Source organism: Erythrolamprus reginae, chromosome 2 (assembly GCF_031021105.1).
Source record: "Erythrolamprus reginae isolate rEryReg1 chromosome 2, rEryReg1.hap1, whole genome shotgun sequence".
In the NCBI taxonomy this organism is placed as follows: Eukaryota; Metazoa; Chordata; class Lepidosauria; order Squamata; family Dipsadidae; genus Erythrolamprus; species Erythrolamprus reginae.
Genome location: NC_091951.1, coordinates 171037889 through 171062061, shown reverse-complemented (window position 1 = coordinate 171062061; position 24173 = coordinate 171037889). Strand labels below are relative to the sequence as shown.

General features: G+C 41.8%; 1 protein-coding gene across 1 annotated transcript in view; it reads left to right on the top strand.

Annotated features, from left to right (window-relative positions):
* Nucleotides 1-10588: 10588 nt before the first annotated feature.
* LMBR1L (limb development membrane protein 1 like) overlaps nucleotides 10589-24173 on the top strand; it is a 55448-nt gene continuing 41863 nt past the window's right edge. Inside the window, exon 1 of the mRNA XM_070740415.1 lies at nucleotides 10589-11011. Coding sequence (XP_070596516.1) covers nucleotides 10940-11011 — 72 coding nt within the window. The 5' untranslated portion in view covers nucleotides 10589-10939. The remainder of the gene's footprint in view (nucleotides 11012-24173) is intronic.

The window sequence follows — 24173 nt, the reverse complement described above, 5'->3', positions numbered from 1 at the left end:
AAAATGAGCCACACCGTGTTTAGAGTTCTATGAATCAAACGTTCTTGGCATTAATCTGTAAAATAACTAGGGAAAATTTTATACAGGTAATTTCTTTTGATTTTAAGTCCTAAACTGGTATACATGTGCATAGTCTGATTAAATCTTTCCTATATTAAAAAATATTGTCCAATTGCAACAATCATCCACCTATTATTACACTATACTGTGTGGCTGAAGAGGATAAAGTCTACAATCTGTCAACGTAAGGATGGACAAATTTCAAGATAATTGGGATGCACATTACTTTTGTAACTAAAGCATTTTACTCACTTTTTAAAAATTGGTCAGAACTGACCTCCAGTTAGCTTTTAACAAAGCTTGACCTATTGATCTATTTTTTGAGATTTCAGGGTTTGAATGCTACCTTTTCTTCAAGTCTTCAATTTTGTTTATGTCTGTCCAAGACTTCAAAGGGCGGCATACAAATGTATTATTATTATTATTATTATTATTATCTAGCATGACATTTAAATTATAAGCCTACTTTTAGTAATTCCGCATGTCCAAAGAGGCTGGGTTTGGCTCATGTCAATCATAATTGCATCTTGATTGCTGGGATCTCTATAGATCCCATCAGTTCTGACATAGAACATATTTTTCACTTTGAACTGCAGCAAACTAACCCAAACTGCATTTAAAGTGGGAATTATAGCTATTTTAATTTACCATAAATAATATACTTGTTTTGTAAAATAATTTTCATAGTATCCCAAATTAGATTGCAATCAAAAAAGATTTTGGTGGAAGCATACTGGATATATAAAAGAAATTCCTGATAAAAAAACCAGGTTCCAAGATTTTACTAAATGATCATATTGCTAAATTTCCATTTGGCCTTACATGCCGTGCTATATAGTCAATAATTCCTTTTTACAAGTCCACTTACAAGAGACAAATTAAGAAAGGAAAAAATTAAATGTGTGCTAATTCTAAACACTTAAAAAAATTGGGAAGTAATTAAGCAGTACATAAAACAATTTTTAGAGGGAAGCTCACATGTTAAGGAAAAACATCCTGAGAATTCAAAAGCCTTTTTAATGTTAAAGCAAGATACTGCTTTTTAAAAAATGCAGTATTTCTAGGGGGAAAAATACTTTTCAGAGAGTAATTTATGAGAAACTAATATATGTTGTGAGATTTATGTAATTTATGAGAAACTAATACATGTTGTGAGCCGCCCCGAGTCTTCGGAGAGGGGCGGCATACAAATCTAAGTAATAAATAAATATATCCTAATAATTGAAAATGAACAATGAAACCTAAATAAAACCATAATTCAAGAATTTTATTAATTTTTCAGCCTTGACTCTCCACTTCTAAATTCCACTGAGAGAAAAAAGCCGCACCCCAATCTCAGTATTTTGTTACACTAAGTCTGGCAGCTAACAAACTACAGATAGTCTTTGATTTACAAGTTCATTTAGAAAGGGTTCAACGTTACAAATACAATGGTACCTTTACTTAATTCGTTCCATGGCCAGCTTCTTAAGTAGAAAAGTTTGTAAGTAGAAGCAATTTTTCCCATAGGAATCAATGTAAAAGCAAATAATGCGTGCAAACCCATTAGGAAAGAAATAAAAACTTGGAATTTGGGTGGGAGGAGGAGGAAGAAGAGGATAGTCGCTGCTGAAGAAAGAAGGTGATGGCGTGAATCAAAAAAATCCAAACTTTAAAGGTTTAAAAAAAGGGGGGGATTGAGGCGGCATGGAGGAGCACTTGCCTCCCATACACTGCCAGAGAGACAAACCCAGGCGGGCGAGAGGGGCTGCCCAGAGTGAAGGGAGTGTTTCTTTTCTCTGGGTGCTGGCAGAGGTTTATTTCCCTCTCCAAGCGCCCAGAGAAAGGAAAATGCTTTGTTCGCTCTGGACTGCCAAAGCCTCCTTAAGCGCCACCGAAAGGGTCCTCTGGCAGCCCAGAAAAGCCCGAGATGGCCAGGGTTAAAGGGGGAATGGCAGGAAACTGGCCAGGCCTTCGTGCCGCTCTCAAATTTACTGGGAAATTTTTCCGGGCTCGGGTTCTTAAGTAGAAAATGGTTCTTAAGAAGAGGCAAAAAATCTTCAACACCCGGTTCTTATCTAGAAAAGTTCTTAAGTAGAGGCATTCTTAAGTAGTGTATACTGAAAAATGACAGGGCTGTTTTTGCAGCATCCCCCATGGTCACATGATCAAAATTCACATGCTTGGCAACTGGTTCCTATTTATGACTTGCTGTGCCCCAAAAGATCCTCTTTTGCAAACTTCTGACAAGCAAAGTCAACGGGAAAGCCAAATTCAGTTAACAGCAGGGTCACTAGCGTCTCAGCTAGTGTTCACATAACTGGCAAGAAATGCAGCAAAACTCACTAAACAAATGTCTCAACAACAGAAATGTTGGGCTCAATTGTGACCGTAAGCTGAGATCTACCTGCATATTTTCACATCCAATGACAGTAGCTGAACTAGTAGGGTAAAGCCCTAGAGAGGTCAAATCGCTTGTCTCAGAAAGCCTCCTCGTATGTACCTTAGTTAATGTTTCTGTTCTGCAGGTCTACCTGCTTGGTTGTTTACACTGTGGCTTCCTAGGTTCCAATGGAATGCCTTTATTGTACTTGGTATCATATTCCCAAAATAGGGCTCCCATAGTCTTGGCATCTTCTAATTGACCAGCTTTATGTCATGACCCTGGGGAAATCAATTTTCATCCTACTTTGTCAGAAGAATGATCAATCTCACAAGAGAAGAGACAAAGAATAAAAGTTTATACAGTGATACCTTGTCTTACGAACTTAATTCATTCCGTGACCAGGTTCGTAAGTAGAAAAGTTTGTAAGACAAAGCAATTTTCCCCATAGGAATCAATGTAAAAGCAAATAATGCATGCAACCCCATCCCAAAAGTCACCCCTTTTGCCTTGCGCTGCTGGGAATGTCCACCTCCAGATTTCCATTGCCAGCCAAAGCGCTGGGATTCCCCCTTGCTACCCCTCGCTACCACCGGACTTCCGTTGCCAGCCGAAGCGCCTGTTCTTGCATTGCTGGGATTTCCCTGAGGCTCCCCTCGCTGGGATTCAAAGCAGCGCAGGCAAAAATGAAGGGAATCCCAGTGAAGGGAGGCTCAGGAAAATCCAAGCAATGCAAGAACAGATGCTTCGGCTGGCAAAGGAAGTCCAGAGGCGGGGATTCCCAGAGAGGGGAGGCTCAGGGGAATTTATTTATTTATTGTTTGTTTATTTATTAGATTTGTATGCCGCCCTCTCCGAAGACTCGGGGCGGCATACAACAATATAAAAAGACAATGTAAACAAATCAAATATTAAAAACAATCTAAAAAACCCCAATTTAAAGAACCACTCATACATACAAACATACCATGTATAAATTCTATAAGCCTAGGGGGGAAGGGAAATTTCAATTCCCCCATGCCTGATGACAGAGGTGGGTTTTAAGGAGCTTGCTAAAGGTAAGGAGGGTGGGGGCAACTCTGATATCTGGGGGGGGCTGGTTCCAGAGGGTCGGGGCCGCCACAGAGAAGGCTCTTCTCCTGGGTCCTGCCAAACGACATTGCTCAGTCAACGGGACCCGGAGAAGGCCAACTCTGTGGGACCTAACTGGTTTCTGGGATTCATGCGGCAGAAGGCGGTCCTGGAGATATTCTGGTCCGATGCCATGAAAGGCTTTATAGGTCATAACCAACACTTTGAATTGTGACCGGAAATTGATCGGCAACCAATGCTGACTGCGGAGTGTTGGTGTAACATGGGCATACCTTGGGAAGCCCATGATTTCCCCTCGCAGCTGCATTCTGCATGATTTGAAGTTTCCGAACATTTTTCAAAGGTAGCCCCATGTAGAGAGCATTACAATAGTCGAACCTCGAGGCGATGAGGGCATGAGTGATTGTGAGCAGTGAGTCCCGGTCCAGATAGGGCCGCAACTGGTGCACCAGGCGAACCTGGGCAAACGTCCCCCTCGCCGCAGCTGAAAGATGTTTCTCTAATGTAAGCTGTGGATCGAGGAGGACGTCCAAGTTGTGGACCCTCTCTGAGGGGGTCAATAATTTCCCCCCCAGGGTTATGGATGGACAGATGGAATTATCCTTGGGAGGCAGAACCCACAGCCACTCCGTCTTATCCAGGTTGAGTTTGAGTCTGTTGACACCCATCCAGACCCCAACAGCCTCCAGGCACTGGCACATCACTTCCACTGCTTTGGCTGGCAACGGATGTCTGGAGGCGGGGCATCCCAGCGGTGGCGGCTCAGGTTTCCTAAGGTGAAAATAGTTCAGAAGAAGAGGCAAAAAAATCTTAAACCCCAGGCTCATATTACGAAAAGTTCGTATAAAGAGGGATTCGTAAGACGAGATATCACTGTACTTTAGAAAAGGGAAGGAAAAATGTAAACAACTGTTTTTAATTAAGATGTTTTAGATTACAGACTATTCAGATTCCTTAGCAACATTGTAGAACTGTGATGGTGAACCTATGGCATGTGTGCCACAGGTGGCATGCGGAGCCATATCTGCTGACACGAGAGTCATTGCCATAGATCAGCTCCAGTGCGCATGCACATGCTGGCCAATTGATTTTGGACTGGTCATGCCCACCTCCCCTCCCAGGAGTCTCCCTGTGGCCTGTTTTGAGGTAAGTAAAGGGCTCGTGCGGGGGCTCTAGGAGAGCGTTTCTGGCCACTGGAGGGCCTCTGGGGGGAGGCCATTTTTGCCCTCCACAGGCTTTGAAAGCTGGGGAGGGTGAAAAATGGGCCTTCTGGTCCCACTGGAAGTCAGGAAATGAGCTGTTTTAGGCCTCTGGAAGGCCTCTGGGGGTGGGGGTGTTTTTGCTCTTCTCAGGCTCCCAGAAAGCCTTTGGAGCCTGAGGAGAGCAAAAAATGGGCCTACCGAACACACCGTGCCATCGTGTGCCACAAGCTGGGGGGTCACCCACACAGGCATGGAGGGGCGCATTGAATTATGGGTGTGAGCATGCATGCATACTCCCCACTGTGTTCCCCCCACTTTTGGCACACAATGGCAAAAAGGTTAGCCATCACTGTCTTAGTAGAATCTCCAATAGAAAACATGAAGAAAAATATAAAGCTCTTAGCAACTTCTGAGGGAAAGGGTTAAAAGTGACTAGAATTCAGTATGGTACCCATTTCCTCAAAGCTTGCAAATGAAATAAATAAACATACAAATTGACATGAGAGAAAATATGCATTAAATTAATCAAATCAATCAAAACACACACACAATTACTGTAAATGATATGATTTTAAAGTAGTCTGATGCCATCTATTGACTATTTTGGAATCCAAGTTTGATTCCAAAACTTGGGAGGATGTGTAAAATATTGTTTTTAAAGTTTTTTTAACCATAATGCACACAGTTCAAACTTTTGTTGATACTTTTTAAAAAGGGTTTCATATCTGTTACATATAATGTTGAAACACTTTTGACTTTAAATAGTATGAATATTGTTACATTTTAGGTTTAAGATTTCATTAAGTTTCTTATGAAACTCCCCTTGTTTACTCTGATATCCTTTTATATGTTATGGTCAAGAGAAAAAGATTTCCCATCAATATTCCAATCTCAAATTCAATAAAATCTGTTGCCTTCTCATTCTGCGCAAAGATCATATTTGAGGACCCAGATTGTTGGGGGCAATATGCTTACTCTCTGTAAACCGCTTAGAGAGGGCTGTAAGGCACTCTGAAGCAGTATATAAGTCTAATTGCTATTGCTATTTATAACATGTTTAAAATTTGAGATCAAAGAATGAGAGAAAAGGGAAGAATTAGGACTCATACATTGCCTCTGTTTTTTTCAAATATTAAATTAAATATGATTACCCTTATTAGATATTTAAATAAGGATACTGTAATTGTAGATATGATTTTTAAAATATTTAGGTACAATCGTGTAGTTTATGTTGATCTGAAAACCCATTTTCTTCAACCTAGTGTTTTCCTACAAGTGTAGGATTTAATTTTTAGATTAATGAACACCATTGTATGTGTTCAAATGAAAGCAACAGGTTCAATTAGCTAATATTCACATCCACAACTGCTCCTTTTACTTTGATTTTCCATGTGGGTATTTGCCACCAACGGTAGGAGGACCGAGGGAGGTCCTCAACAGTGTGGAGTACTGTTCGTAAAATGTAGCCATACCATGGTCAGCGCAATACTACAAACATATGTTGAGTTTTGAACAATAGAAATACTTTTGATTTTAAAGAATCAAAGCAGTATTTTAGATGTAATATACGGTATGTACAACTCTGAAAATGCTTTTGTTGATAGCATAGGATTTGCCCAATCCTGATTGTTAAGTAAAATTATACATTAAATAAAAGGAATTATTTTGCCATGAGTAGAATAAAGGCAAGGAATAGAAAAGTAATAGAATTTTTGTAAGTAATGATACTTACATATGTAGGATATCTTACCAAGCAATAATAAAAGAAGACTGTTGCTATGACATACTTTTTAGATCTTTCAATCATAATTTTCTTTAACTGAGGCCAATTTTTTGTAATAATTGCTCAATAATATCTCAATTCATCTAGATAAATATATATACTGGTAGTATAATACAGTTGTACCTCTACTTACAAACTTAATTCATTCGTGACCAGCTTCTTAAGTAGAAACGTTTGTAAGAAAAAGCAATTTTTCCCATAGGAATCAATGTAAAAGCAAATAATGTGTGCGATTGGGGAAACCACAGGGAGGGTGGAGGCCATGTTTCTTCCCAGGAAATTCCTAGGGAGGCCCTATGGAGGCTTCTCCCCGCCTTTTCCGGCCCTGTTTCTTCCCCCAGGAGATTCCTAGAGAGGCCCCACAGAGGCTTCTCCCTGCCTTTTCTGGTTACAGTTTCGGAGGCTCGGGTTTGTAAGTGGAAAATGGTTCTTGAGAAGAGGCAAAAAAATCTTGAACACCCGGTTCTTATCTATAAAAGTTCGTAAGTAGAGGCGTTCTTAGGTAGAGGTACCACTGTAGCTTCTTAAACCTAGTTATGTAGCTTTTTAATCAACACTGATTCACATAATAAATTATTAAAATTACTACTTTATTTATTTATTTATTGGTAGTCCTCAGCTTAGCAACAGTTCACTTAGTGACCATCTGATGTTACAATGGCTCTGAAAAAAGGGACTTATGATCATTTTTCACACTTACGACCGTTGCAGCATCCCCATGGTCATGTGATTTACATTTGGATGCTTGACCACTGGTTCACATTTATGACAGTTGCAGTGTCCCGAGGTCATGTGATCCCTTTTGTGACCTTCTGAAAAGCAAAGTCAATGGGAAAGCCAAGTTTACTTTACAACCCTATTACTAATTTAACAACTGCGGTTATTCAGTTAATAAATATGACAAGAGAAATTGTAAATTGGGGCAAAACTCACTTAACAAATGTCTCACTTAGCAACATAAATTTGAGGCTCAATTGTGGTCATAAGTTGAGGACTACCTGTATTTGCCTGCTTTATTTGTTAGATCTATATCATTTCTCCACTGGTGGGGGGAGGCACACAATAATTTTTTTACATGGAACTCCATTGTATACAAGCAGCAACACTCTGCTGTAGATTAAATAGAGATTATTGCCAGCTCACTGATGTAAAGGTATTAAATTGTAATTAAATTGTAATTAAGTTATATCATTGGTAGGAACTGAAATAATAAATATCAGCTGCCAAAAAGTTTAATCCATAAGTTCTATTTTTATATTGTTCTTGAACATGGACTATCCTCCCAGTACTTTGATAAGTTCAAGCTTGAAAAAAACAGAAAAGAGAGATCTTGTATGATTTCCCTGATGATACTAAAGATTTATCTGGAGAAAATAAAAGCAGCTGTGTTTTTAAAGATAGCCCTGCTATAAAACAATTTTTTGCCCAATAGGTCTATGTATTTGTGTCCCAGATTTTTTTATTGGCATCATGTTGTATTCTCAGCAAGAATTCTGTGGGTGTTTCTAAACTTTGCAAGGCCTCTAGATGGCGACCTTTATATTAAAGTTGCTTCTCTAGGACAGTGTTTTTCAACCAGTGTGCCGCGGCACACTAGTGTGCTGTGAGAAATGGTCAGGTGTGCCGCGAAGCTCAGAGAGAGAAAGAAAGCAAGAGAGAGAGAGAGAGAGAGAAAGCAAGAGAGAGAGAGAAAGAAAGAAAGAAAGAAAGAGAGAGAAAGAGTGAGAGAGAGAGAAAGAGAACAAGAGAGAGAGAAAGAGAACAAGAGAGAAAGAGAACAAGAGAAAGAAAGCAAGAGAGAGAGAGAGAGAAAGAAAGCAAGAGAGAGAGAGAGGGAGGGAAGGAGAGAGAGAGAGAAAGACATAGAGGGAGGTAGGGAGGGAGAAAGAAAGAACAAAAAAGAGAGGAAGGAAGGAAGAGAAAGAAAGAGGGATGGAGAGAGAGAACGAAAGAGGAAGGAAGGGAGAGAAAGAGAGAGAGAGAAATAGAGGGAAAGGGAGGAATAGAGATAATTTTTTTGTCCAAACTTTTTTTAGCCCTCCCCGCCCCGCTCAATGTGCTCCAGGGTTTCGTAAATGTAAAAAATGTGCCGCGGCTCAAAAAAGGTTGAAAATCACTGCTCTAGGAGATGAAAGGCTTGGAATTCTTCCTACTATTAATTATGGCAGGGAAATCTGCCTTAGTGAATTACTAATGGAACTAGACAGCAGCAACAAGGCAAAGGTAACTAAACAAAATTGAATATTGAAAATATTTTAATATTTTGTATCTTAGTTTTTATGTTTGTAAGCTATCCAGAGTCATTTGACAGTGAGATTGGTGGCATATACATTTAATAATGTTTTCTGCCTTTTCAGTGGTGTTAAACTGAAGTTAAACTCTAGTAGCTTAAATCTGGTATTTTGGGGGTGTTGGTTATATTTCACAACAAAGCACCATCTTTACGCAGTAGAACAGAATAGAATTATTCATTGGCCAAGTGCGATTGAACACAGCAAGGAATTTATCTTTGGTGTATATGTTCTCTATACATAAAAGAAAATATACATTTGTCAAAAATTATGAAATGCACCACTTAATGATTGTTAAAGGGTAAAAGTAAGCAATCAGGAAGCAATCGATATTAACAATATTGTAATCATTTGTAATTTAATAGGAGACTGGTATCCCCTTTTCTGCCTAACTAATTTTATTAAAAGGCATGTCCTTTTCTGGGCTACAGTTCACTTCATCAAATAGAGTGGCTCTATCATTTGTAACTGAACTGTGAAGTAAGTTGAGGTAGAGTGGAAAGAGGAAGGAAAGAATCATTTTTTCCTATAATTAATTGAGGGAAACTTAATTAAAAACTATGGTATTAAAGGTCGTACAATGGAGCAAAGCTCCCAACTGTCTCGCTTAGCATCATAAATTTTGGGCTCCATTGTGGCCGTAGGGCAAGGGCTAGCTGTATAAGTAGAATCCTGCTGGAGTTGGGTAGCATATAAATATCATAAAATAAAATAAAATAAAATAAAATAGCCTTCCTCGATATAACCAAAATTTCCCAAATAAGTAAGGAGCATGCATAAGTGCACCAGCGTGCCTACCGTCTCTGTCCAAAGTTTATCTTATTAGTATCAATATCATGCATTTATTTATTTATTTATTATTTTGTCAAGTGCATATTGGTGGTATATAGAGGTATATACACATGCACATAATACTAGTAAAAGAGAAACATTAGGACAGGGGACAGAAGGCAATCTGGTGCGCTTATGCACGCCCCTTCCTGACCTCTTAGGAATCGGGAGAGGTCAACAGTGGATAGTTTAAGGCAGTGATGGCAAATCTATGGCACGGAAGCCACGGATGGCACGTGGAGCCGTATCTGCTGGCACGCAAACTGTTACCCTAGCTCAGCTCCAAGGTGCATGTGTGAGCCGGCCAGCTGATTTTCAGTTGACCCAGAGGCTCTGGGAGAGCATTTTTGCCTCTAGAGCTGGGGGGGCCAAAAACAGACCCACTGGGCCCACCGAGTTTAGGAAATGGGCTGTTTCAGGCCTCCAGAGGACCTCCGGAGGGTGGGGGAGGCCATTTTCACCATCCCCAGGCATTGAATTATGGGTGTGGCCACTTACGCATGCGCGATAGAACACACACACACACACACTTTCGGCGCCCAAGGAAAAAAGGGCTCGCCATCACTGGTCTAAGGGTAAAGCTTTGGGAGTTAGGTGATGATACTACAGAGTCTGGTAGTGAGTTTCAGGCATCAACTACTCAGTTACTAAAGTCGTATTTCCTGTAGTCGAGTTTAGAGCGGTTTACTTTAAGTTTGTATCTATTTCTTATATACTGTACTACCAATATGTACTTGACAGAAATAAATAAAAATAAAAACAAATAATTAAAACCCTACAGCACAGTACAAAGAAGGCGGGGCCAACCACTAGGGGATGCTGCTCCACCACAGGACAACACTGGGCGGTAAAAAAAATAAATAACGAACGTCCCGCTCAGCCTATGAACTGAACTTCGCTTTCCCGAGACAGCCAATGAAAAGCCGCGAGTTAAGCTTCTTACCTAGCCAATCGGCTCTTTGTCTCCGGAGCGGGGGCGGGGATGTGAGAAGTATAAGGTCTACCTTTTCCTTGCCGTCGTCATTAATCTCATCCCTGCAATGCCGGAGGTCAGTTGAGTCAGGCGACGCTTTGGTGCCTTCAACGATGCAACGCGGAGCTTCCTCCGGGCCGGGTCGACCTACATAGTGACGCGGGTTGAGTGTTGCAACGTTCTGAGATTCTGGAAGTCAGACCCTTAAACAGGAAGAGGAGGTGGAGGGGTTTTCGATTCGTGGTGGCGGCGGCGGCGGCTACGCTGGGGTTCTGGGAGCCCCGGCCCCTGCTTCCCCCGGCCCCTCTGCCAGCCCTCCACGCTTTCAGCCATGCTGACCAAAGGATGAATTTGGGGGATCACGACCTGCTGTCTGCGCGGGAGCAGTTATTCCACGAGAGGGTCCGCGAGTGTATTGTGAGTACGCTGGTGGTTAACCATAATAATGCGAATTGGGGTGTTTGCCCCTCTCCCCATCCCGGTTTCTTCCATGTAACCAGAATTTTAGCCTCATTGTCCCCAGTCAATAGAGACTTGTAGTCCAACACCTTTGAAAAGAGGGGAAGGATTTGTATATTTTCCTCCCCGTTAATGAAGACTAATAGCAATTTATTTATTTATTTATTTATTTATTTATTTATACATACATACATACATACATACATACATACATACATACATACATACATACTTTTATGCTGCCCCTCTCCGAGGACTCGGGGAGGCTCACAACATATAATAAAACAATGCATAACATCCTAAATCAAATTAATTAAATATTAAATCTTCAAAAAATATTTAAAAACCCAAAACCATAAAAAACCCAATCATTCCCATTCGATCAACTTTCTCTCACACAATAATAGTAATAGTAAATAATAGTAAATAATAGTAATAATAATAATAATAATAATAATAATAATAATAATAATAATAATAATACTGACAGAGTCCTAGACGCTTGGGAAGTGTTCCACTTGTGATATTGTGATACAAATCAAAATCCAGCATAACAATCTTGTTTGCTGTTTATTACTATTTTTTGTGTGTGAATAAAATAATAATAGTCGACCAGGTTAGCTATGTGGATTATGATTTTGTCAAGGACAGTGGAAGCATTAAAAGAAAAAAAAAAAGAGGCAGGGAATTTAGAACTGAAGAGCAGGAAATGCCATCAGTCCTCTTGATGGGTCAAATTTGCATACTTCTGTGCTCTTCTATTATCCAACACTTGGGAGGAAAAAGGAGCTATAGTTGAGAATGAACTGGAGTTGCTTGCTGCTGGAGACAAAAGCCAATCTGTATGTTTACAATTTTGTGCCCTCCAGATATGGTTCTTTAGGACTGCACACATTGGCCATGTTTATGCATTAAATCATGGTTGCCAAAACCAAAAAGCCATATAGCTTATTGATCTATCATGTGAATCAGGTCATCATGTTGCACCATTATGCTTTTTTTTTTGGCTAAGCTTGTAGTGTGAATATTAACCTTGGTTTATTGTTTAGCATTAACATTCCTACTAGATGCCAATTTGGGGAGAACTTTTTTTTAAAAAAAATTCTATTTCTATTGTTCATCCTTTCTTCAAGGACTTGGCAATACTGTATGTTCATTTGCTAATAATGAAAGGAGTAATTAAAATATATAATTATGTGTCTTTTTCAGCTCTATTGCAGAAGCTTTTATCTCTCTTAATTATTTTTTTCCCTATTTCATACTGTTTTTAGTTAGAAGGAAGGCAGCCAGAGCCAGTTTGGCCTAGTAGCGAAGATACCAGGCTAGAGGCAAAGAACCAGGCCTGAGTTCTAATCCTGCTTTAGACATGAAAACTGGCTAGATAACTTGGGCCAGTCATACACACTCAGCCCAATTCACCTCACAGGGTGGTTGTTTCAGGGAAAATAGGAGGAAGTCGTGGTGGAAATGCCCCCCCCCCGGTTATTTGTAAAATTAATAAAGGTGGTCCTTGACCTACAACAGTTCTTTTAGTGACCATCTGAAATTACAGTGGCACTTAAAAAAGGGACTTGACCATTTTTCACACTTTTGACCACTGCGGCATCTTCACGGTTATGTGATTTATATTTGGATGTGTAACAACTGACTCACATTTATGGTGATCGCAGTGTCCTGGGGTTATGTGATCACCTTTTAAGACCCATCTGACAAGCTGAGTCAATGGGGAAGCCAGATATACTTAACAACCATGTTACAAATTTAACAGCTGCAGTGATTCACTTAATAAACGTGGGAAGAAAAGTCAAAATTCACTTATCAAATTTCTCACTTCGCAACATAAATTTTGGGCGCAATTGTGGTCATAGGTTAAGGATTATCTGCAAGAAATATATCGAAGACAAACAAAAAAACCCCTTATGGAATGTTCAGCTTTGCCTACCTGCAGTTGCCATGCCACCTGAACACAGGTGGATTTCTTGCCCAATAAATGTGGATGTGCACATTTACATATAGGTGTAGGATATGATTAGATACATGCGAATGAATGTATTTAAAACTAATGATTAGTATCGCCTGCCAAGTAAAGGCCCTTTCTTTCTAAAAGCATTTGTTCACTCTTTTGCATAATATCAACCTCTTGTGCGGTCTACCGATTTCCCACACATAAGCCCACAAGTAATCCCCTTTTCATTGAAATTATATGTACGGATAAAGGAAAATATTTATAGCTTGCTATTGAAATGAGGGGGCCTTGGTGCTCTCTAAGCTTGGTTATTTTTCTTGCGGACGGTTCATTACCTGGTAACATCATCATTGCTTATATGTGCACCTGGGAATGAGATGATGTAGAGCAGAGGTCCCCAACCTTTTTTGCACCAGGGACCGGCTTTAAGCTAGACCAGTTTTCCATGGCCCGGTGAGGGGGGGGGGGAAGCTAGCTGTCAGCGGCGCCGTAAAAGGGGCGATCAAGAGAGGAATGGGTGAATGAATGGACGGAGGGTGGGAAGGAAGGAAGGAAAGAGGGAAGGGACAGGAACAAAAGAAGGGTGCAAAGGAAGCAAGGAAAGGTGTGAAAGGGGAGAGTAAGAGAGGAAGGAGTGAAAGAAGGGAATGAGGGAGGAAGGAAGGGAGGAAGGAAAAGGAAAGCAAGAAATGGAGGGAGGAAAGGAAGGAAAGAAAGAAAGAAAGAAAGAAAGAAAGAAAGGGGGAAGGGACAGGAACAGAGGAAGGAAGCAAGGAAACTTATGAAAGGGGAGAGTAAGGGAAGAAGGTAGGAAGGAGAAAGAAAAGAAGAAATAGAGGAAGGGAAGGTAAAAGAGAGAAAGAAAAAGAGCAAGAAAGAAAGCAAGAAAGGGAAAGAAAGAAAGGCAACTTCAAAGAAAGGCTCACTGAGCATCTCTCACTCTCTCTCTCTTTCTATCCCTCTTTCTTTCTTTCTCTTCCTTTCTCTCTCTCCTCTTCCTTTATCTCCTCTCTCTCTCCCTCTCTCTTTCTCTCCCCCTCTCTCCCCCTTTCCCTCTCTCCCTCTCTTGCTATCTCTCCCCCCTCTCCCTCTCTCTTTCTCCCTCTCCCTCTCTTTCTCTCTCTCCCCCCTCTCTCTTTCTCTCTCTCTCCCCCTCTTTCTCTCTCTTCTTCTCACTTTCTCTCTCTTGTTTTCTTTCTGTCTCTTTTGCTTTCTCTCTCTCTCACTCTTTCTTGTTTTCTTTCTCACGCTCTTTCTCTCTCTTGTTCTCTCTCTTGCTATCTCTTTCTCTCCCCCCCCCCTTTCTCACTCTCTCTTTCTCACTTTCTCTCTATCTTGCTGTCTGTTGCTCTCACTCACTCTCGTTCTCTCTCCATTCTTCTCAGCGATGACGCGCGCACGCCCTGCCCGCCTCACCTTTGCGAGAGCACTTTCGCCCCGGGCTCTCAGCAAGGGGGTTTGGAGGAGAGGCGGGGCCGGCGAAGGTGATATTGAATGTCGGGGGAGAACGGGCGGCTGCAAGCGCTCCCTATCCCCCTGCTAGCCCACTCGGAATATTCAAAATAAGAAAAGCCTTCGCCGGCAAAGGTTTTTCTTATTTTGAATATTCCGAGTGGGCTAGCAGGGAGATAGGGAGCGCGTGCAAATACCCGTTCTCCCCCGACATTCAATATCACCTTCGCCGGCCTCCGCTGAGGAAAGCCTTTGCCGGCATTTCCTCTCGGCGTCAAGGAGGCGCAGCGGCGGGCGGAGAGAGGGAAGGAGGGGGGGGGCAGCGGCGTCCCTCCTGGCCTTGGCGGGCCGCCCAACCCTCCCCACCTCCTGCAAACGCGGCGGGCGGCGGGGGGAGAGCGAGGAGCCGGTTCCAGCGGGCGCGGGGCTTGGCTGGCTGGCGGGGGGAGCGCCGCTGGTGATGCGGAAAGGCCGAGGGGGCCCTGGCGCCGCGGACCGGCTGAAAAGCTCCAACGGCCCGGTCCCGGTCCGCGGACCGGCGGTTGGGGACCTCTGATGTAGAGGACCCTGAAATGTTCCATCCCGCCTGGGCCACACAGCTTTGGCCCTTACAGGAAGGAGGTGGTCTGGCAGTTTTCAATAATGAATTCTCTGGAATAGACATAGTTTTAGTGGCGCTTAAGGAGACTTTGGCAGTCCAGAGCGAACAAAGCATTTTCCTTTCTCTGGGCACTTGGAAAGGGAATAAACCACTTCGCTGTGGTGACTCCCTTGCACTGCCTCCCAAACATCCGGCGCGAGGTTGTCTCCCGAAGCGTCTGGGCACGGAAAGGCAAAAGGGGGCGCTTCGCCCCAGCTGAATCAACTCGGCTTTAGCCAAACCGAGGAGTCACCACAGTGAAGGAAAGGCGCCGGCTACAAAGCGAGTGAGCAAGAGAAGAGGGGAGCCCTTCAGCATGGGAAGGAAGAGGAAGCAGGGAGCAGCAGCAGCAGCCGCCTTTCGGTCAAAGGAGCAGAGTCCCTCTCTTTTTTTTTTAAGCCTTAAAGTTTTGGATTTTAAAAATTCCCCTTACCTCACCTTCTTCCTTTGGCAGCGACTGTCCTCCTCCTCTTCTTCCTCCTCCTCCCACCCAAATTCCAGGTTTTTATTTCTTTCCCAATGTGTTTGCATGCATTATTTGCTTTTACATTGATTCCTATGGGAAAAATTGCTTCTACTTTCAAACTTTTCTACTTAAGAACATGGTCACGGAACGAATTAAGTTCTTAAGTAGAGGTGCCACTGGACTTTGAAATTCCACTTAGCTCTTCATAATCAATATCAGTTTAACTCTGCTTTCTTCGTAAATGTCATTTCAAATTAATAAATTGTAATGCCCAGAGAGTTGAAATTATGAAATTTTGAATGAAAATACATTCAAATATTTAGTTACCTCTTGTCGGGTAGTTTTCAAAAGCAAAAAAGTTCTGGCTTAGTTCTAAGTTCACAGTTCTAATGTGACTTATTAAAGTTGTGCATTGCTTCATTTCAAACTACATTGATTTTACACATACTGCACGGTATATGGTTTTCTAGAAAAAACATCAGCTTCCTCTTTGTGCCTGCTAAAGCTGAGCTTCTGGGCTATTTACTGGGGATTATTGCTATTCTGTTAAAATAATACCGAGCTGAACAATGGCAAGTTTTTTCTTGCCTGTCTTTCCCAATTATATAATACTTCCTCCTCTACTACCCATTTAGCTGTCTACTGAAAAATTACATTATAGTTTTAATACACTACCCTGTGTATATCTTCCATGAAAGTTTGAGTTTAGAATGTTGACTGGGGGTATTGTGAGAACCCAGCCAATTGTGGTTTAGTAAGCAATGTACAATGTTCCCTCGATTTTCGCGGGGGATGCGTTCCGAGATCGCCCGTGAAAGTCGAATTTCCGCGAAGTAGAGATGCGGAAGTAAATACAGTGATCCCTCGAGTTTCGCGATCTCGAGCTTCGCGAAACGCTATATCGCGATTTAAAAAAAAATATTAATTTTTTAAAAAACCACTTCCGCGTTTGGCTTCGGGAGTCAGCTGGGAAGCGGCGCGGCTGTTTTAAAAGGTCGCAGCCGGCCTGGGGGGCTTCCCAGCACCCCCCCGAACCCCCAACCTGGGTCTTCCCGGCCGCCCACGCAAAGGGGAAACCCAGGCTCCTCGCTGATGCCCTCCACTCGCCCGCCCGCCAGCAAGAGGGGGAAGACCCAGGGAAGGTTCCTTCGACCGCCCAGCAGCTGATCTGCTCGGTAGCGCAGCAGCAGCGAGGAGCCGAATCGGGGTTTCCCCTTTGCGTGGGCGGCGGGGAACGCAAACTCCACCATCTACGCATGCGCGGCCATAGAAAAAAAGGGCACGCATGCGCAGATGGTGTTTTTACTTCCGCAACCCTACATCGCGAAAAATCGATTATCGCGAGGGGTCTTGGAACGGAACCCTCGCGATAATAGAGGGATCACTGTACACCATTTTGGGCTATGGACAGTATCACAAGCCTTCCCTTAACACTTTAAACCCCTAAATTACCATTTCCCATCCCCTTAACAACCATTTGCTCACCATTATTACTGGTACTCACCATTGAATATGACACTTAGTGATTCTGATATTTATAAACATAATTATTTATTAACAATAATAATTTTTTTGTTATTTATTTGCAAAAATTATTAGTTTGGTGATGAATAACGTCATCAGGCGGGAAAAACCGTGGTACAGTATAGGAAAAAACCCGTGAAGTATTTTTTAATTAATATTTTTTGAAAAACCGCAGTATAGGCTATTCACGAAGTTCGAACCCGCGAAAATCGAGGAAATACTGTATTCAGTTTATTGTTATTTCTTCTTGATCCAATAGCACATTTATGGATGAGCATTCACTGGTACATACAGAGAACTCTATTTTGACATCAAGCGCCCAAGCAGTTAAGTTAGATTTCAGAGAGAGGTCTGTTGCATCTTTATTTGTAGGTCTTTTTCTGTCCAGAGCAAACATTCTCAAAGCTCAGCATGATCTAAACAGGTTGTGAGAACCTTGGCAACTTTGATTGGGAGGAGGGGGAAGGGAGGGGAAATTAGTTTTCCCAGCGTGGCTTTGTGTGCCAAAGGTTGCTCCAAAGTTCCATCTCTGTAGTCAACACATCAGTAGGCATGAGTAATTGTGTAACATCTAGTAGCAGGCAATATATATAGTACTTGAAATTATGCAAGACAAGCATTTAGTCCTCGGTGCCCAGTTGGCATGCACAATGAGTTTTCTGGGTATCATATTAACCTCGGAGAAATATTAAATCATTGACACGTATGACAAGGGAGCACTGAGAATTTAAGAACAGAAAGCCCCCTCTTGATCTGGTTCCACCTGGTCCAGCATCTGTTTTTTCAAGATCAAATACTGTACTGTAAATGATTCTGAGAATGACATATAATTCTATCACTTCCCGTGCTGTTGCCAATTCACCCAGCAATGATACCCCTTCTGATCCTGGAACTCTTTACTATCTGACTAATGAAATTCATAGACTAATAATACTCCATGCAGATCTATTTTTTCTGAAAATCATGTTCTTTGGTAGCCATTATCTGACTTGTGGAAGTTAATTCCATTAGCAATGCATTGTATAAAGGCATATTTCTGAATTATCTGCCAGCTGACTTCACTGGCCCTGAGCTCATTTGTTTTGGAAAGAAAAGAGAAACTTTTAGAAATAATCCATCATGTAGCCTTTTTATTGGCTAGGTTGGTGCACTGTGCTAAGTTGTGATTCATTTTATTTATAGCTTGCTTTAAAGCTTTAGTTAGTGTGAAAAGGCATATTAAGCTGTAGATAAAGGTTTATAAACTGAAGGGACTAAAGTTAGACACTCTACCAAGACCAAAAAATCATCCAACCCATAAACAGAAATGCAGAGATGTATGTTTTTTGCAATAGGGGAAAATGTCCCAATTTGTAGATGGTTTTGGTGAAATTGACTGAATAACATGGCTAACAGCTTTTCTACTTTCAAGATCTATGGTCTGGGTATTGATAGGAACTTCTTATTTTAATAAAGAAACATATTCACTGCTTCTAACCTAAACGCACTACCTTTCTTAGGACCTCTGTTCTTTTCAGAGGCTGGAAAGCAGAAAGCATCTTTTATGAAGATATTTAAAATAATCTACAGTGTACGGTAATTGCAGACCAGCCTATAGCCCATAACAAAAATGTTTAATATTTTATATATAATATTAAATTTGATTCTTTAAAAACAGATATTTACTGGCAATACGTGTGTTTTTTTAGCCAGCATCGCCAGAAACTTGGCAGATTTAAGTTGTTACAATCATTTGAGTGTCAAATATGTTCTAATTTGTAAACTTTATGTTCTGTATTTTTTATTCTCTTTCCTGAGAAATCATAAAGACCAATAGATACTGTATACCATTAGTTGAGATATATACATATTTGATGTGTACTATTTCATTCATGCTGATTATTGCAAAGTATTGTTCAACCATGGTAAGCCCTGCAGTCTGCTGAGCAAGGGTTCTTATTATATCAGGTTTGGTACTAAAGTTCATTGTGACAGCTATGCTGATTGATTCATTTATTCATTTCAAAGAAAGCCTAGTAACTGAATTGCAAATGATGTCCCCTGATTTGAAAGAATGCAGAGGTAGAAGTCCAAGTACAGTATTGTGATTAATTTAGACTGTGAAAGCAATGTTTAACCTGATTGAATAAAACCATGGGAAAGCGAATTTAAGGTTTGCAGCATAGCTGTCACAACTAAAGTCCTCCAGATGTGTTAGATTACACCTCCCATCATCACCCATCAGCATTGCTATTAAACGTAGAATTAATAAAAATAAATGTATCTGAAGGAGTAGCACCATTGAGAATCTTCCTCTCAATCATCTGAGATGGTCTTTGACCTTATAAGTGTTCTGGAATGCATTGTGTAGCTTTGGAGTTCCAAGTATTTGAAGGCTGTTCTGACACTCATCTGACCTATCGTGCTAGTATAGTCCCACTATACCAGTCCTTCTCAAATAGTAGGGTGTCACAGAGGTGATGCCAGGGGGCACATGTTGTGACCCCAGGGACATGTGTGGTCCCTCTCAATCAATTTCCCCTAGACAAGGAGTGTTTCCCCAGTTGTAGCTCGGAAGAGAAGGCGGCTAGGCGGGGGGGGGGGAGGGGGTACAGGTTCTTGTGATTCTCGGTGGGCGCCACTGTAGCCATGAAATTAAGCTGGCTTGGCCCCGTAACTGGGCCCTAACCACGGTAGACTATGCCTTGCTAATCGAAAACAGGCCCCATTGAGTTCAGTGTGACTTACTTCCAGGACTAATGGGTAGAGCAGCCTTCCCCAGCCAATAGTTTGCTTGCAGCTTATAATAAGTAAAATAATAAATATTAATTCTAAAATTCCACTGGGGCCCAGATTGGAGAATTGTGGGGTCGCCAAATGTTTACTTCCTGGGGGAAGGGGTAATAACAGAAAATAATTGAGAAGCACTGGACTATACTAACATTCAAGAGAGATTGAATACAGTATACGCTGCTCAAAAAAATAAAGGGAACACTTAAACAACACAATATAACTCCAAGTAAATCAAACTTCTGTGAAATCAAACTGTCCACTTAGGAAGCAACACTGATTGACAATCAATTTCACATGCAGTTGTGCACATTCAACTTTGTACAGAACAAAGTATTGAATGAGAATATTTCATTCATTCAGATCTAGGATGTGTTATTTCAGTGTCCCTTTTATTTTTTTTTGAGCAGTATATTTATATATCATGGTAGACAGTAGTTTTATTCTTGAATAAAGCCAGGTGGGTTGGATTGTCATGAATTGTTTAATTGTATGCTGTGAGCCATCTCGAGTCTACGGAGAGGGGGCGGCATACAAATCTAATAAATAAATAAATAAATGTAGACAATTATTAAGCCAAAGCTAAGCATCTCATTATTATTTTAATGCTGGAATAGAATTAAAATATTTTGCATCTACTTTGTTTTAGGAATTAAAGTTCTGGCTTGGGAACCACAAGAATGTGAGTTCTAGTCCTGCCTTAGGCATGAAAGCCGGTTGGGTGGACTTTGGGCCAGTCCTTCTTTCTCAGCCAACGCCCCACCTCACAGGGTTGTTGTTGTAGTAGGAAAATAGGAGGAGGAAGGAGCGTTATGTATCTTCACCAGCCTTGAGTTATTTATAAAAATAAAGAAGTGATAAACATCATACAAATGTAAATACATGAATAAAGGCTCCGGCTCTTGTTTCCAAGGGAATAATACCCATGGAGTTTTGTATGTTGAAATAATTTTGGATACAGCCTCCTTTGTAGTCTAGGGACCGATGGAAGCTGTGTATATGAAGAAACAAAGTTGCTTATTTTGGAAGTCTTTGAAAAGAGCAGAAGAAAATTGTTATCACTTAAATGCACTCGCCAACAAGGCCTTTGAAAACCGAAATCTTATCTCTGAAAGAGAGGGAGGAATTTTGTTTTCGCCTCTTCATGCCAGAGAGATTCCACTATCCTTGTTTACTGTCTTGTTATGTTCTCCATCCTTCCATGTTCTAATTTTCAGTTAATTAGAAGTGCCGTGCTGGGAGGCTTTATTCAGCTGGGGCCTTGCTTGGCCCAGATTCCAGGGCAACAGGGACTACCGTCTCATGCCAGCTTGTTCTAATTTCATAGCACAAAAGAACTGGAGGCCAAGATCAATCCTAACAGATGGGGATTTGCACGAGGAGGAAAACCTGATCTAAACAATGAACCTGTAATGCTGTAAATGCCTTTGTAAATCAGAATTTGAAAATTGATGCACAAGTGAACACAAGAACAAGGGGACACAATCTGAAGTTAGTTGGGGGAAAGATCAAAAGCAACGTGAGAAAATATATTTTACTGAAAGAGTAGTAGATCCTTGGAACAAACTTCCAGCAGACGTGGTGGTAAATCCACAGTAACTGAATTTAAACATGCCTGGGATAAACATAGATCCATTGTAAGATAAAATACAGGAAATAGTATAAGGGGCAGACTAGATGGACCATGAGGTCTTTTTCTGCCGTCAGTCTTCTATGTTTCTATGTTTCTATGCACTGCTGCAGTATTGGGGGAATATTCTTGCCCTCTAGAAATGCGATAAAACACTTGATGAGCAAGGGTCCTCCAACCTTGGCAACTTTAAGACTTGTGGACTTCAACTCCCAGAATCCCTCAGTGAGCTTTGCTGACTAGGAATTCTGGGAGTTGAAGTCCACAAGACCCTTGTTTATGAGTATAGCTGCCTTTTTTCAGGTCCAAGCGCAAAGGCATCCAATCAAGTCCAATAATTGATTTGCTTACATCTAATGGACAGAATCTTGCCAGACTAAATAAAGCTATAACCTCCTTGCTTACTAGACATATCCTGAGAGATTCTAGGGTGTGGCTACCCTAAACCTCTTCCTCCTTTCCCCATCCAGTTTGGGATTGCACAATCTCTTATATTGGGCTTTTGTATGGAATGTGTTGTCCTGGGAAGCCTTAGTACTCATGCCAGGATTCTCCCCTCCCCTCCTTCTCCAGCGGCACATTCCATCACGGTTTTGAGCACTTGAATTATGTGCTCTTGGTAAGGATTTTCTGTGGTCAGTTATCAAGTCGTGTCCAACTCCATGGATAACATTCGTCCAGCCCTTCCTGTCCTCTACCACAGTGTTTCCCAACCTTGGCAACTTGAAGATATCTGGACTTCAATTCCCAGAATTCCCCAGCCAGCGTTCGCTGGCTGGGGAATTCTGGGAGTTGAAGTCCAAATATCTTCAAGTTGCCATGGTTGGGAAACACTGCTCTACCATCACTAGAGCAATTCTGGTGAGCCTTTTTTAGCTTGGGTGCCAAAAGGGTGTGTACAGATATAATAGCACATGCATGCCCACACCCATAATGCAATGCCCTATACCACGCATGCGTGCAACTCCTGTACTGCCCCTGCATATGCGCACAATCCCCTGCACTGCCTCTTCCCGCCACGCATGCTCACAGGCCTCACTGAAGCCTCCAGACTACTGGTAGATCGGCCGTTTTTGGCCATCCACAGGGTTCAGGAGGCTTTCCTGAAGCCTGGGGAGAGCAAAAACGGACAAAAAGAAGGCCTGGTGCTGCCATAGGGCAACGCCTTGCATGCCCTTAGATATGGTTCCACGTGCCACCTATGCCATAGGTTCGCCATCACTGCTCCAGAGTCCATTTAAGCTCACACCTTCTGCTTCAGTGACTCCATCCAACCACCTCATTCTCTGCCACCCCCTTTTGCCCTCAATCTTCCCCAGCATCAGGCTCTTCTCCAGTGAGCCCTTCCTTCTCATTAGGTGGCCAAAGTATTTGAGTTTCATCTTCAGGATCTGGCCTTCTAAAGAGCAGTCAGTGTTGATCTCTAGGAGTGGCCGGTTTGATTGTTTCATTCATGTTTCTAGAGCAGTAGGAGGAAGAGATATCAAAAGGGACTTTGGTTTGCATTATTTTTGCAAAATGCAGTCCCTTCGTATGAGCGTTGAAGCGTGTCTTGAAAGCGAGTTACACCCACAGCAGTCAAATCCACTTGGATTTTGGAAAATGTTTTTGTCTATGGAAAACTTAGCTCGTGAACTAGTGCCTGGAAAAAAAATGCACTCTGGTGCAGAATGTTTTTCTCAACTTTCAAAATGCCTCTCTCCCCCCCCCCCCCTTTCATGTATGTCTCTCTTCTCTGTGCAAATAATTCTATGTTCTCCTCTGAGCAAATATCATTAAGGGTCTAAGTTCTGTTTAAGTGGAATCTTGGAACTGGAGTCGCCTCAAGGGATCAGCGAGTCAAATTAGTTACTAGACTCTGGTTTCTCTCCTCTGAAGCCGTGAGGCAGTTGTTATCTCCTCCCCAATCCAAATTGGCCAAATTCCCAGAAGAAACCCCTTGCCTCAGCAAAAGACAACGTGGAGCACTAACTCTGGACTTTCCGTGTCTGGTTCTTTGCTTCTGCCTACGCAAGGTTTGTACCTGCCCTAATCTCCATTTTTGCAAGGAGAACTGGAAACCGGATAGCAGGGTGGCTAGGCATCCCTGGCACAAGGGTCAGACTCCTGTAGCTGCAGGATTCTAATGGAGTCAGTTTGGGCAGACGCTGGCATTGCCGTCTTCTCCTGGGCCCCAGGTCATCATAGGCTACAGGTAATGTCCCCTCCTTCAAAAGAACTGGGCAGTTGTTTTAGCAGCCTGAAGTATCGAGTAGGGCGGGAGCCCTGTCTCTGTTTACATATCACATAAGTTGTGTTTGATTAACCATCCATTCTGAATATGTATGTATTTATATCAGGGGTCGACAAAGTTGTTCAGAATCTAGGAGCCAGCCAAAAAATTTAGGAGCCAGAATTTTTTTTAAGCAAACTTGGTTTTTAATTTAACAAAAAAAACATTACAAACGTTATAAACAACATTTTACTTTTAAAGATAATAAATATTATATTTTGATATTTTAGATTTTAGGCAACATTCTAGTGTTTTTCACTTTGCGTTTTGTGGCCATGAACATGCCTTGTGATTTTAGAGCTGAAGTACCAGTGGTCCACAGCCTTGGCAGGATCAAACGCCTTCACAGATGGCCCATTCATGGTGATCATAAACAAGTCACTTAAACTTTCTTCTTGCAT